This window comes from Manis javanica, chromosome 3 (genome assembly GCF_040802235.1).
Source record: "Manis javanica isolate MJ-LG chromosome 3, MJ_LKY, whole genome shotgun sequence".
Classification (NCBI taxonomy): domain Eukaryota; kingdom Metazoa; phylum Chordata; class Mammalia; order Pholidota; family Manidae; genus Manis; species Manis javanica.
Window position 1 is genome coordinate 112,005,442 of NC_133158.1, and position 15,290 is coordinate 112,020,731.

Here is a 15,290-nt window from a genome sequence, read left to right on the forward strand (position 1 = left end):
GGGGGAAGGGCTTGTGTCCTGCTTGATCATGGCTCTGCCACTTTACCCTTCTCTGTGTGGTCTTCTTTCCTTCACCAGGTGTAGGGGGTCTGTTCTTCAGTCTTCAGGTCATTTTTAGGTTTAGTTGTATTTGCTGTAGTTGCTTCCTTGGTGCAGTGTTGGGGGAGATTTCCACCTTGCCTTCCTACTCCATCATCTTTTTTCCCCAGCCTCAACATTTTTATTCTTCAGTAAAAATACAGAAGAAGACATAATTATCAAATTCATAAATGTTATACAAACATTGGCTGACAGATTGGGATTTCAATTAAACATCAACAGCCTAGAAAGGCCTGTAACTAAAAAGATAAAATATGATAGAGGTAAGTCTAAAGCTCTGTATTTAATTAGTAAAAAGTCAATTTCCTGAAGAACTGGGATAGGAGTTAAAGTTTTCTGCAAAAATGTTCAAATGAAAAATAGAGTGGTGAGTAGATGGAACACAAGGTCAGTAAAATGATTTTATATGATACTGTAATATTGGATACAAGTAATTTCATGTTTGTCAAAATCCATGAAATATGCACATAAAGAGGGGACCCTAGCTTAAACTATGGCTTAAATAATAGTGTTACAATCAATTAATTGTAACAAATGTACAACACTAATGTTAATAATAGAGAAAACTGCATTTATGTGGGAAATGAAGGGGGACTGTGGGGATGCTGTTTTCGGCTCAGTTTTTTCTGTAAACCTAAAACTACTTTAAAAAATAAAGCTTATTAAATTTTTTAAAGAGGAAATAGAGCACACTGAAATTAGGCTGCTAAAAAGTTCATGCACTTTGGGCTAAAGGAAGAGATATTGCTGCTCTACTTCCTGAGTATTTCCAAGGGCAACTAATAAAATAAATGGTTTGAAAACCATATCATGAGAAGAAGAGAACTGTGAATGTTTCTTTGTGGAGGAGAAAACAGTGGAGGCAGTATGGTTGCCTTCTGATGTTTGGGGGACCCTTAGTGAAATAAGAAATAGATTTGTTGTAGATATTGTAAGTAAGGCCAATTGGTGAATGTTATAGTCCAGAGTATCAAAATTCTACTCATAAAAAAGGAATAACCTTGTAGCAATAGAGAAAAAGAGATTCAAAATAATGAGCTCCCTTTTTGTCACTGAAAGTACTCAAGCAGTGGCTGAATACTTGAAAAATACTGTCATTGGGACAGTGGTTTAATTTGATCACCTCTAAGGTTCCTTATGACTCAAAAGATTATATAATTCCTTGACCTTTGCCAGTGAGTTCCTTTACTCTGGTGATTAACAGAGAAGGAACAATATATGAAGAAGTCAAACCATGTGGTGTCACTGTTAAATTAGAATTAGGATGCTTGCTGTGATGGAAAATTAGTGCTGGTGTTTTCTTTGAGATATGTCAGGGCTTTGCATAGAGATCTAGAGAGAGTGTGTGTTGTGTGTATATATCCATATGTACACACACTCATGGAGATTATGTATATAATGCCTGTGTACATTTATATATGTGGTTATATATAAATGTGCATGTATATATATATGGATACATATATGTAATATAAATACAGGCACACATAATTTAGTACTAATTTCTGCCATTTGCACTTTTACTTTTGGTGTTGAAGACTTATTTTAAAGCATTTTCACTGTATTTTATAAAGAATTTTTCACCATATTTTTCCATTAGCTTTCTATACCCAGTATATAGAAAGAGCACTGACCTTTGCTTTGACTTCCTGACCACAGAGCTCTATCTTACTGCCATCTTACTTGCTTTTCTGAAGAACAGGAAATTGCCAGAATGATACCAATCATTTTAACCCAATACTGGTTAACTTTTTTTCATAGTTTTCATACTTATTGAATAATGCTCTTATTTATTCACAACATTTTTCTTGGTACCTGTTTTGTCACCTTAATAAAGCTTGATAAGGAAGAATTTTTATTGTGATGAAATTTCTCTCCTCAGAGAATAGTTTTCTCAGTTTACTTTTAGTGCACAAACTGTTATTAAACACAGATTACATCTTGTGTTTTCTACTTAAAACTGAGGATAGAAGGGGAATGGAAATTGTTTATAAGGAGGGTGAATTTGACTTTTTCATCTGTGTCTTCCATTTCCTGGGTTTTAAAAAAATCTTCCTCATTGATTTCTTCTTCTGCATTAATACTTGTCTTTTTTTTATTGAAGTATACTTGATACACCATCTTATATTAGATTCAAGTATACAACTCAGTGGCTCATCAGTTACCCTCATTATTAAATCCTCACCCCAACTAGTGCAGTTACTATCAACATAGAAAGGCTGTTACAGAGAGATTGGCTATATTCCTCAGGCTGTACCACCATCCCCTTGACAAACTTACATTATGATTGAGAATTTTTGTGTCCCTTTGTCCCCCGCCCCCTCCCCACCAATCTCTTCCCCATGGTAACCACAATCACTTTTCAATGTGTATGAATCTACTGCTATTTTACTCATTTTGTTTCATTTTGTTTTTAGATTCTACAAATAAGTGACATCATATGGTATTTGTTTTCCTCCACCTGGCTTATTTTACTTAGCATAATACCCTCTAAGACCATCCATGTTGTCACAAACGGCAGGATTTCTTTCTCCGTTGTGTGTATGTACCACTTCTTTTTTTTGTTTTTGGAAGCTCCATTTTAATAACCCTTAGGAACACTTACTTGAAAGGGGCATGCTGTACTGCCTCCTTTTACTCACTTGAACTGAATAGCATTAAACTTGCTTCCCTTGCTGTATTAGGATTATTTATTTAATTATAATCAAATGTACATCTCAGTGTTCAGCAATCCCCCTCCCTCTCCCTCTCACCGCAGCCTGCTCCCCTCCCCTTTGGTAACCCCTAGTCATTTCTCAGAGTTTGTGAATCTAATGCTGTTTTGTTCCTTCTGTTTTGCTTTGTTTTTATACTCCCCAAATAAGTGAAATCATACAGTATTTGTCTTACTCCACCTGCTTATTTCACTGAGCATAATACCCTCTAGATCCATCCATGTTGTGCAAATGGGAGGATTTCTTTCTTTTTTAAGCTATTATTGATATACATTCTTATAAAGGTTTCACATGAAAAACAATGTGGTACTACATTCACCCATATTACCCAGTCGCTCCTCACCGTGCCCCATTGCAGTCACTGTCCATCAGTGTAGTGAGATGCCACAGAGTCAGTATTTGCCTTCTCTGTGCTATACTATCTTCCCCATGATCCCCCCCCGACACCATGTGTGCCAATCATAATACTCCTCAATCTCCTTCCTCCCTCCCCACCCGCCCTCCCTAATCACTTCCCTTTGGTAACCACTAGACCCTTCTTGGAGGCTGTGCATCTGCTGCTGTTTTGTTCCTTCAGTTTTGCTTTGTTGTTATACTTCACAAATGAGGGAAATCATTTGGTACTTGTCATTCTCTGCCTGACTTATTTCACTGAGCATAATATCCTCCAGCTCCATCCATGTTGTTGCAAATGGTAGGATTTGTTTCTTGCTTAAGGCTGAATAGTATTCCATTGTGTATATGTACCACCTCTTCTTTATCCATTCATCTAGTGACAGACACTTAGGTTGCTGCCATATCTTGGCTATTGTAAATAATGCTGCGATAAACATAGGGGTGCATATGTCTTTTTGAATCTGAGAACTTGTATTCTTTGAGTAAATTCCAAGGAGTGGGATTCCCAGGTCAGAAGGTGTTTCTATTTTTAGTTTTTTGAGGACTCCCCATATTGCTTTCCACAATGGTTGAACTAGCTTACATTCCCACCAGCAGTGTAGGAGGGTTCCCTTTTCTCTGCATCCTTGCTAGCATTTGTTGTTCTTAGTCTTTTCAATACTGGCCATCCTAACTGGTGTGAGGTGATATCTCATTGTGGTTTTTATTTGCATTTCCCTGATAATTAGTGATGTGGATCATCTTTTCACGTGTCTGTTGGCCATCTGAATTTCACCTTTGGAGAAGTGTCTGTTCATAGTCTGCCCATTTTTTAATTGGGTTATTTGCTTTTTATAGCTGAGTAATATTCCATTGTGTATATGTACCACATCTTTTTTATCCATTCATATATTGATGGACATTTTGGTTGCTTCCATATTTTGGTTATTGTAAATAATGTGGCAGTAAATGTAGGGGTGCATATATCTTTTTGAATCAGAGATTTTGTTTTCTTTGGGTAAATTCCTAGAAGTGGAATTGCTGGGTCGAATGGTGTTTCTATTTTTAGTTTTTTGAGGAACCTCAAAAACTGCTTTCCATAGTTGCTGCACCTATTTATGTTTCCACCAGAAGTGTAGGAGGGAGGGTTCCCTTTTCTCCATATCCTCACCAACACTTGTCATTTCTTGTCTTTTGGATAGTGACCATTATAACTTGTGTGAGATGATATCTCATTGTGTTTTGATTTGCATTTCCCTGATAATTAGCGACATGAAACATCTGTTCATGTGCCTGTTGACCATATGTATTTCCTTGGGAAAATATTTGTTTATGTCCTCTGCCCATTTTTTGTAATGAGGTTACTTGATTTTTTGATGTTGTATGAGTTCTTTATGTATTTTGGATGCTAACCCTTTATCAGATAGTTTACAAATATATTCTCCCATATTGTGGGTTGCCTTTTTGTTTTGCTGATGGTGTCCTTTGCTGTACAGAAAATTTTTAGTTGGATATAGTCCCACATGTTCATTTTTTATTTTGTTTCCCTTGCCTAAGGAGATGTGTGCAGAAAAAAATTGCACATGCTTATGTTCAAGAGATTTTGCCTATGTTTTCTTCTAATAAGAGTTTTATGGTTTCATGACTTTCATTCAGGTCTCTGATCCATTTCAAATTTACATCTGAGTATGCAGTTAGGCAGTAATCCAGTTTCATTCTCTTGCATGTAGCTGTCCAGTTTTCCCAACACAAGTTATTGAAGAGACTGTCTTTTCCCCCATTGTATGTTCATGGCTCCTTTACGGTATATTAATTGACCATATATGCATGAGTTTTATATCTGGGTTCTCTATTCTGTTCCATTGGTCTATGGGTCTGTTCTTTTGCCAGCACCATACTGTTTTGATTACTGTAGCTTTATAGTATAACTAGAAGTCAGGGAGCGTTATACCCCCAGTATGTTCTTCTTTCTCAGAATTGCTTTGGCTATTCAGGGTCTTCTGTGGTTCCATATGATTTTTAGAACTATTTGTTCTAATTCATTGAAAAATGTTGGTATTTTGATAGAGATTGCCTTAAACCTGTAAATTGCTTTGGGCAGGATGGACATTTTGGCAATATTAATTCTTCCTATCCATGACTACAGGATAGATTTCCAATTATTGGTGTCTTCTTTAATTTCTCTCATGAGTGTCTGATAGTTTTCAGAGTATATGTCTTTCACTTCCTTGCTAAGGTTTATTCTTAGGTATTTTATTCTTTTTGATGGAATTGTAAATGGAATTGTTTTCCTGATTTCTTTTTTTGCTAGTTTGTTGTTAGTATATAGGAATGCAGAAGATTTCTGTGTATTAATTTTGTATCCTACAACTTTGCTGAATCCATTATTAATTTTTGCCTTCTTTTTGACAGGCAGTGATGGTTTCAGAAAATTTTAATATGGAAGCTCCCAACTATTTGTCCAAGGAATCTGAAGTTCTCATTTATGCTGCACAAGATCCACAGTGCATTGATTGCTTCCAAGCTTTTTTGCCTGTGCACTATCGCTATCATCGGCCACATAGTAAAGATGGAGAAACGTTTATTTTGGTCAATAAACCTGATTTATTGATGTATTGTGATCAAGGTGAGGTTGCAGTTCTTTGTTGAGGGTAAAAGTAGAGATATAGTGGCAAGTCTGAAGTCAAGAGAGGGATGACAAAAGTATGTTTCTTTTCTCTTTTCTCAACTTTTTTATTGTAAAACAAAACACAGGTATAAAAAAGTACTGCACAAATATATAGTTAGAATTATTGTAAGGCAGATACCCTCATAACTACCACCCAGGTCAAGAAATAGAACTTTGCCAGTCACCTTAGCCACAGCTCCATGTATTCTGTCCCAATCATAAGCCCCTCCTTTCCTTTAAGACTAACCCATTATCATGACTTTAATCACTTCCTTTTGTTTCTTTATACTTTTATCACCGAAGTGGACATCCTTAGACACTACAGCTTAGTCTAGCCCATTAAAAAAAAAATTGTTAGCTCGATTAAATATCTTAATTTATAGGTTTTGCCTCTACCCCTTTCTTTTCTTTAAAATTTACCTGTTGAAGAATCTGGGTCATTTGACCTGTAGAGTTCTTCATAGTTGGGGTTTTGGTGATTGTACTCATGCAGTTCATCAGAACATCTTTATTTTCTAGTAGTTGGCAGCTGGCTCCAAAGGAGTGATCAGATTCAGGTTCTATTTTGGGAAAACTATAGGGGGTGCTATGTTCTTGTACGAGTAGGCATGTAATGTTTGGTGTGTTTTTTCAGTGATTAACCCTTTTTGCCTCTTTGCTGCTTTCTGTTTCTTCATGCTGATATTGTAGAACTTGTAGCTGTTGGTGTTTTGTGTCCACTTTCATGTATTTTTTTGATAGAGGGGATGCTTTATCACAAAGTGGTTTTGTAAATGTAGTTGGTAAGATTTTGGCTTAATGTGAAATTGTTCTGTTTTCGTGTGTGAATTTGAGTAAATTTTAATCTATGCTTTCACCATTTGCAATCTTCCTAGAATGCAAGACTTTTGTTTAAGAAGCCCCTTTCAGATTTCAGTTCTTTTTTTCTGATTTTCTGCTTATTAAAATGTTTACAAAACTCAATAGCACTGTTACTAAAGACTGGCAGATAGGAAGTTTTTAATTAAGCTTTGCTGCCGTCACATATTTCACGTTGAGAAAATATAAAAGTGTTCAATGATGTTAGCTCTGTTCATACAACCTAGTTTTCTTTTTCTACTAATGGTACCTTTTACGAAGTACCCCCTCTTGAGAGAGCATATGGATTTCTGGTATTGTTTGTTTGAATACTTCTTATATGGGTGTATTAACTTTATGGAAATTTATTGAGTTGTATGCTTAGGATCTGTTCATTTTTCCAAAAATATGTTCACTTCAAAAAAAGTTCAAAAAAAAGTTTAAATTTTTTAAAAAGTGGACCCTTTATGTAGGATTTGTTAAGAAGTCATCTCAACTTTTGCACGGTTTTTGTAATTTTATAATTTCACAGGCATCCACCTGGAACAGGCTGCTAAAATAGATGGATGAAAATCACATACATGGTATATTAAAATGTTTGAATACTCATATTCCAACATGAAAGAGTAGCATAGCCTCTAGTCCAGGTATGGGTTTTCTGAGAAGACATTCTACCACTTTTTCTCAGAGTTTCCAATTTTGAAATGCTGGGCTCAGTCAGAAGTGGCAGCTCCTTGTGCTTTGAAGAATAACAATATCTGCCAATGGAACAATATGAAATATAAATCAGTAAGTTAATATTTTATGTTATTTTAGATTATGCTGCCTCACTTAAAACTGTTTCTGCCATATTTAAGACATTTCCATTTCATATTCTACTATAGAAAGATGTTTTTAGTTTGTCATTAATGTGTTTTTTTTTTTTTTTTTGGTTTGGTTTGGTTTGGTTTTTTTAAATGTGTTTATTTGCTACTGTTGCAACATTGGTTCCTCATTTATAGAGTTACAGACTCATTTAATATGGGGGTTGGAGAATTAGGGTTAGAACCTTTGGTCCAGAGCTTAAGTATAGCTAATATACTTTTAAAAGGTGTAGAATGGCAAAGAACAACAGTGGTATGTCCATCTGGTTTTACTTTATTGATAAAATTTTATTTTACTTAGAACTTCTAATTTTTGAATAAAATAAATTAGTTAACTTCATTATATTATACAGAACAAGTGAAAAAAGTAAAATAAAATTCAAAGTAGTATCATTTCAAATGGGATAAAGTTTCTAGACAGTTGTATTGCTATTACATATCCAAATCTAGGCAGTTTCAGTCCCTTTTGACTTCCCTGCCTGTTTTCAGGTATTAAATTGTGTAAGTATTAATACTTCATTAACACTAGTTTTACCTAAGAAGTCTATAATTTTCTACTTAGTTTTTTTTTAGTTAACATAATCAACTTCTCTCTTCAGAGTGATCTTTGTACAATGCATTTCTTTTCTTTCCTTTTTTTATTATCCTTTTGTTCCTCTTTTATGAGCTGTCTTTTAACTGATACTTGTAACTGTGTTTCTCTTTGTTCCTAATTCTCTTTTAAGGCCTGCTTTCTTTGTTTGAATGGCACAGTCTGTGGTGTCATTTTTATAGTTCAGTTCTATAAGGAATCAAATGTGTTTGCAACAAAAGTAAAATAAATTTAAAAATTTAAACCAGCAGACAACTGTCAGTCAAATAAACATAAAGCAGATTTGTCATGGGCTATTGTGAATATTTAGATTTGAAGTGTTTTCCTTGTGGTTACTTGTGTTTACCAGCTAGCTTAGAAAACAACTGCGTATGGTGAAGGCTTACTAAAGCACTGCTATTTTGTACAAGAGAACTTTCTTTGAACTGACATTTGGGATGATGTATAACTGTGCTAATATCTGTACAAGATAGAGTTGCTTTCAAGTACATTGCCATTTCCATATGGTACGTGAATTTTTTCCAAACTAAAATGCATCTGGTGAATAGCTGCTTTTCCTTCGTGAATGAAGAGTATGTTTAGTTGTTTTTTTTTAATGATTTGTTGATTTAAAAATTGGTAGGGTACATTACTACAAAATAAGTAATTACCCTATTAAAGCATTTTGAATTCATTTCTTCTTAAGACCATGTAACTTGAAATTAGAGGTCATAATTAAGCACTTTGAATTTATTTTTCTTTACATTGTGTTTTGTTTCTTGCTTATATATGACCAGAAAAATAGTTGGCCATTTCTAAGGTAGTAATGTACACTAAGTTTTATTTAAGATGACATTTTTTAGAAGATGATTTTCAGATGGTACCTTGTTATAAATTGTATTGGTAGCGTTTTTTTTTGATATGAGGTTATAATCCAGGTATTTATAAAAAGAAGCCAGAAATAAAAGTATTTCCAAGTTACCTATTTTAATCTTTGATAAACCTTTTAAACCATAAGTTTCCTGAAGCTTCTCATTGAACTCCCTTATCTTCAAAGCCAAATAGAAAACAGAAACTCAATTCAATATAAAAAAACTTTTGCATTGTTAGTCAATGTCACAACTAATTTCGTGTTGCAGTAACAGTATAGGACACATTCAGTTGTATAATTTGTGACTAACAATCTTTTAAAAGCTATTTTGGGAAAAACAACAAAACAGGAGTGAATGGATACTTTAGTTTTATTGTTGTTTGAATTTTTCCTTTAGGGCTTCAACTTAGAAAGAATTCTGCTTTCGAATATGAAACACAGTGAGAAGGAGTAAATATTTATATTACAGAAGTGACATTGGGATATAGTCAGCATTTTTTTTTGTTAAGGTATCATTGATATATAATCTTATAAAGGTTTCACGTGAGCAACATTGTGGTAATTATATTCATCCGTATTATCAAGTCCCCCTCCACACACTCCATTGCAGTCACTGTCCATCAACATAGTAAGATGTATAGTCAACATTTTAAAAAAAGAATATACTCAACTCTGTATAAAAGGTAGAAGAGTCATAACTAATGAGAATTTAAGAATTATTGTGGGAATCAAGTCTGATTCTGTTACATTAAATGAAATGTTGACTCCAAAAGAATTATTCAAATAGTAATGCTGCATGTAGTGCATCATTGGCTGAAAGATACTTAAAAAGATAAAGAAAAAATTAAAAATCAAAGAAATAGTGTTCTCACCTTAGGACGTGTATTTTAAATTTAACTTTTCTATCCATCTCTCTCCATAGGTATATAAGAATGTGACTCTACAGGTTCCAGTTGGACTGACTGTGCATACCTTTTTGGTGTGTTCTGTGACTCTGCTCATTACCATCCTGTGTTCTACTTCGATCCTTGTGGCTGTTTTCAAACATGGCCATTTTTCCCTATAAGTTTTATGCAGTTTAATGCTTTCCATAAACCTGAGTAAGATGTATTCATTTGGGACTAGAAGCATTCTTCTAGAATTATGTCATTACTTTTATCTTTTGTCTTCATTTATGGTTAAAATTATGTTTACTGGAGAAAATTTTGGATGACTTTCAACTAGTTCCAAAATTTAGTGCTCTATTCTGTGGACCTAAAGGGAAAACGGAAGTTCCATGGCCAAGAGTCTCACCCAATCCTAGTCTCACCCATTGTATATGTGTGATGCAGTAATACTTAGCCTACTGCACAGGTGTGTGCTTGCATACCCATTGGCAATAAACTATTTACGGCAGATGTTGCTCTAAGAAGAGTTCCACCCGTGCCAAGGTACAGCGGGAAGCAAAAGAGCAGAGACTAGAGAAGAGAGTAGGAGGGAGCAGAGATGGAGCCACGAGTTGAGGCAGCCCCTCAGGGGCAGAAGCTGGAGCCAAGGGCAAAGACAGAGACGGGCTTGGCGCTTGTACACAGCCGGATGACTGCCCTAAGAATAAAGCTTTTTATGAGCCCCTTTTCACCCTCAGTGTTCCGCTGTCATTATTCAGTCTCAGCAAATCCATAGTGAACTTACTTGGAGTTGGGAACTGCCTCCTCCTGGAGCTACAGGAGCTTTGATAATCCTCAAGCATCAAGTGCCAGTGGAGGCAATTTAATTCTGTTCAATTTATATTTATTTTGTGAGAAGTGACTTTATTTTCATTTGGGTTAGAAAAATGAGACTTTGTGTATTAGAGAAAAATTCTCATTTTTAGAAACATTTTAATTTAAGCTAAAATTTCAGAAAATCAGTATAAGAATAAAATAAATTAGATGAATCATTTAAATGTTGATTTTAATGAGAATATTAAAGTCATTTACCCAGAGTTTCAAATAAAATTATATCAAAATTGATTTTACCTTAAAACATTTCTATTCCCTCATATTTTATAATAACTGCTTTTGAATATATGAATTGGCAAAGGGTTTAAAGAAACTAAGTACTAAGATTTAGCTCTGATTTCATATTGAATTTGTCAGGAAGATAATTTAGATTGTCTCTTCAAAAAGTATGTGAAGTATATTCACAGAACACTTTATTGTAACTTCAAGGTGACTTTTTTAAACAAAATATCTTGTTTTAATGTTTCTCTTTGGAAAAAAATTAGAAAGTAAAGTAAGTGCCATAAGCTAACTAAAAAATAAAAGAGCAAGCGCACTCTTCTATTTATTTAATCAGTGCAGTTAGGGCAAGCTTGTTCCAAAACAAGCCAATAAAGCAGGGCATGTTGGCATTATTTGTTTTATATAGAGTAATGGGATGTGATATGTTTATATATGCTATCACTGCTTAATTTCCTAAAACATTCTGATGTTTATATGGGAATAAATCTTTTGTAATTTGACACGTACAGTTTGACAAGTTTTAACAGTTTTTTTTGAAGGTGTGTTTGAGAATTTAAATATTGAAAAAGGCAACCCATTGCCAGAAAGCAGAAATATTTGATATCTTTAAAATGACTAAACTTTCAACTTAATCTAGTGTCTATTTAGTGTTTTCTTATAAGAAATAATTCCATGTTCTACAAGCACTTTCACAATGGGATTAATATAGGGGTATTGAAATAGAATTATAGGTCAGTTAAAATTCAGTTAAAACATCAACAGACATTTTAGAATATGGATAGACAGGTGGAAGAAACATGGTACTGTTTAACCTCTTAGGAGTGTGTGGGTGTGTGCACGTGCACACATGCATGTATCTTTATTTTCTTTTGCACATCAGAACTAAGTTTCATCAATACTTCAAATTTTCATGTTAATATTTGAGATTGTGACTTGGGACATGATTCATCCATGATTAATACCTAGGTATTCAAAAGAATAATAAAAATGTGTATGTGAATGAAGAATGCTTTGATATGACTCTTGCCTGATAAGTGGTTGCAGATGACATCACTTTTGATAGAACATTTCTGTTTTTGAACTCTGTATTATCTTCTTTGGACGCTTAAAAAATGAATAAGCACTTTATTTTTTAAATCAGTTTTGTAATTCTCTGTATGGTCTTTCTTTTAAGACCAAGAAAATAGATACTGAACTCTCAGTCATTGTGTTTCCAGTATTTGTTGCATTTTTATGGTTTATTTTTAAGTATTGTGTTACATTCTTATAGATAAAAATAAGCGACACTGGTTACCTTAACTAATGGTGGAGGCAGGGGACAGAGATCATTGCAGAGTATGGTATACCTCGACCACTCTAGCAGGAACTAAGATTATATAGTTAGATTTCATGGAGGATAGTACATGCATGGGTTGGGAACTGGAAAGGTCAATTGCAGTTCTAATGATTTCAGAATAAAATGAATTTAGGATTATTCTAGTCATATTCTATTCATTTTAAGCTACTCATCTGTGTTTTGATAAGTGATGCTGATTGATAATGTAGAGATAAGGATATTAGAGTGAGGTGACCAACATCTATCTGTATTACCCCCAAAAACAAAATATGGTACTGGCAGATAGTTGAATGTAAGGTTTGGAAGGCTGTAAGAGAATGGAATAATGTGGACTAAGTGTGCTTTTTGGGATTGTTCTACTCAGTGATAGGATGATAGGTTTAGCTATTTGATTTCTTGCATCTCAGACCTTACTTCTGGGATCGCTTTCCTCTTAAAATACATCTTTTAAAAGAGTTCCTTTCGTAGGTCTCTGTTGTTGGTAAAATCTCTGTTTTTGTTTGATGATACTCTTTATTTGAACCTCACTTAAATGACTAATCATTTAACTAGGTGTACACTTCTAAATTTGATGATATTTCCTTGGGACTTTGAAAATATATTTCTGTTGTCAACTAGCACCCATTGTTGCAGTTGAGAAATCTGTGATAAATTTAAAAGTTGTTTCTTTGTAGGATATATCCTTCTGGTTTTATCTTTGGTATTCTGCAGTTTCACTTTGATGTGTTTGAGATTCTTTTACTTATCCTGTTTGAAATTTGCTTCCTGAATCTGAAGGTTTTTGTCTTTAATCTAATTCTGGGAAATTCTTAGCCATTATCTCATCAGATACCTCCTCTTGGTTTTCTCTCTTTGCTTTCCTGGAGTTCCTGTTAGTCATTTGGTAGACCTTCCAAGTCTATCCCCATGTTAATCTTTCTTTAATATTTCCTTTGCCTCTGGGCTGCTCTCAGTAATTTCTTTAGGTCTATCTTCCAGTTATCTCTTCAACTGTGCGTAATCTGCTTCTAAACCCAAACATTGGCTTTGGTTTCAATTATTATATTTATTTCTGGAAGTTGTGATCGGTTCCTTTTCAAAGCTGCTTGGTTTTTGTTTTTTAATAGTATCTTGTTTCTTGTTCCTGTCTTATTTTGTTTAACCATTTTTAATAAAATTGTATATTCTGTAACCAGTAATTCCAATATCTGAAGTTAGTGGGCTTCATTATTCTGTTTGTGGTTTCTGTTGATTCACTCAAGATGGCTTATTTCCTCACATATATTGTAATTATATTTTGGGTACTCATATTTAGCTTTTAAAATCCTATTTTTCTTTGGAAATTCTTTCAGACCTAGCTTGAGAGTGGCCCTGTGCAGTAAGGATTTGTATTTATTTATTTCAGGCCTGTAAGCACTACCAGCCTGGGACTGCTTTCTTGACTTGAGGTTTCCTGGACTGTGTGGGTATTATAAATTTGAACTTTCAAACCCATGTGAGGGAAAGTTTTGTAGTTACGAATTCTATAGGAAATTTTTTCCCCCTTCATGCAAACTCCAGGCTAAAACTTAGAAATGTCTGCTTCTCTCCTGGACTGGTACAGGGAATATTTTTTCTGCCAGTCTATTCTTAAGAGGGCATACATAGCCTTTTAAGTTTCCCAGCCTTATGCAGGATCACAGGCCCAAGTCATTGTCTTTGGTCTTCTGTCTCTTGTGTAGCCAATAAAACCATAGAGATTTCTGAAAAAGTAGATACCCTTAACACACCCATGTTTTCACTGCCCTGCTTACCACTCTGTTTTCTTTCTCTGTTTTTGGTTTGAGTATGGAGTTTGCAGGACTAGTAGAGGTAGTCCTTTCTTTCTTTCTTGAAAGTTTTGTTCTGCTCTTGGGAGGATGTTAAATTTTATTCAACATTTCTGTGTGTTTAATAATGGGACTTTTTTTTTCCAGTTACCTGATAGTGTGCCCTATTGCTCCTTGCTTCCTCTCTCATACTCTTTATCAATTGAATTCTTTGCTTTACACATTTTGATAAACACAATCTGGCTACTTTTCTCCATTTCCACTACTATCTCCCTAGTGTCCGCTTTGGTTACTGACTCCCTAGTTCATTTCTTCTATTCTTACATCTCTATATTCCTTTCTTCACATAGTAATCTACTGGTCTTAAAATGTATAGAAGTCAGATAACATCACTGTCATGCTTAAAACTTAAATAATTCCTTGGATTAAAGTTCAGACTCCTTACCATGGCATTCAAGATCCTTCCTGAGTTGAATCTTGTCTATTCTAGTGTTTTCTCATACTACACAACCATTTTTGCCCTAAGCTCCAGCCGCTCAGGCCTTATTAATTGACCATATTAAGTCCTTTTCTTCCTCCTCCTGCCTGTAATGCTTTCGCCTGGGTGCTTCTCATGACTTTGTCTTCTAAGCTTAAATGTCACCTCCTTTAAAATGCTTTCTCTGGTCATCCTATCCAAAGTAATCTCCCAGTTTTTTTCCTCATAACAGATAATCACTACTTTTTTAATTATATTTTTGCATCTACAAGTTCTGCAAAGGCAAAGTGACTTATGTTCATTGTTGCATTCCTGATGCCTGTGTCTGGTACATATCAGACGCTCAGATATTTGTAGAATTAGTGGATACATTCGTGGGTAAAATATGGAGGCCTTAATTTGGAAAGATACAGGAGTAATTTAGCAATAAAATACAGTAAGGATTTATAGGCAAAAAGCAAAATGGATAATGGATGAATTTCCGGAAACATGTCTTGGAGCAGATATATATATAACAACAATCGTCTGTCAGCATATTTGTTTGGCACACACTTGACAAGGTAATGCTGAACTAAAATGAGAGATGGTTGTCTCTCAATATAAAGAATAAGGGAGGGAGGAGCAATACACACCTCCAAACTACGACTCCCTGCAGCCCCCGCGCGAGCCCGCCCGTTAGGAGGCGGTGTTCATCTCCGCCCCGGGAAGC

At 34.7% G+C, this 15,290-nt stretch overlaps 1 protein-coding gene across 1 annotated transcript in view; it reads left to right on the top strand.

Annotated features, from left to right (window-relative positions):
- The window catches only part of PIGX (phosphatidylinositol glycan anchor biosynthesis class X), a 47,748-nt gene extending 35,567 nt beyond the window's left edge, over positions 1–12,181 (top strand). Inside the window, exons 6-8 of the mRNA XM_073230472.1 lie at positions 5,601–5,814; positions 7,382–7,482; positions 9,921–12,181. Of these exons, the coding sequence (XP_073086573.1) occupies positions 5,601–5,814; positions 7,382–7,482; positions 9,921–10,064 (459 nt within the window). The 3' untranslated portion in view covers positions 10,065–12,181. The remainder of the gene's footprint in view (positions 1–5,600; positions 5,815–7,381; positions 7,483–9,920) is intronic.
- Positions 12,182–15,290: the final 3,109 nt, after the last annotated feature.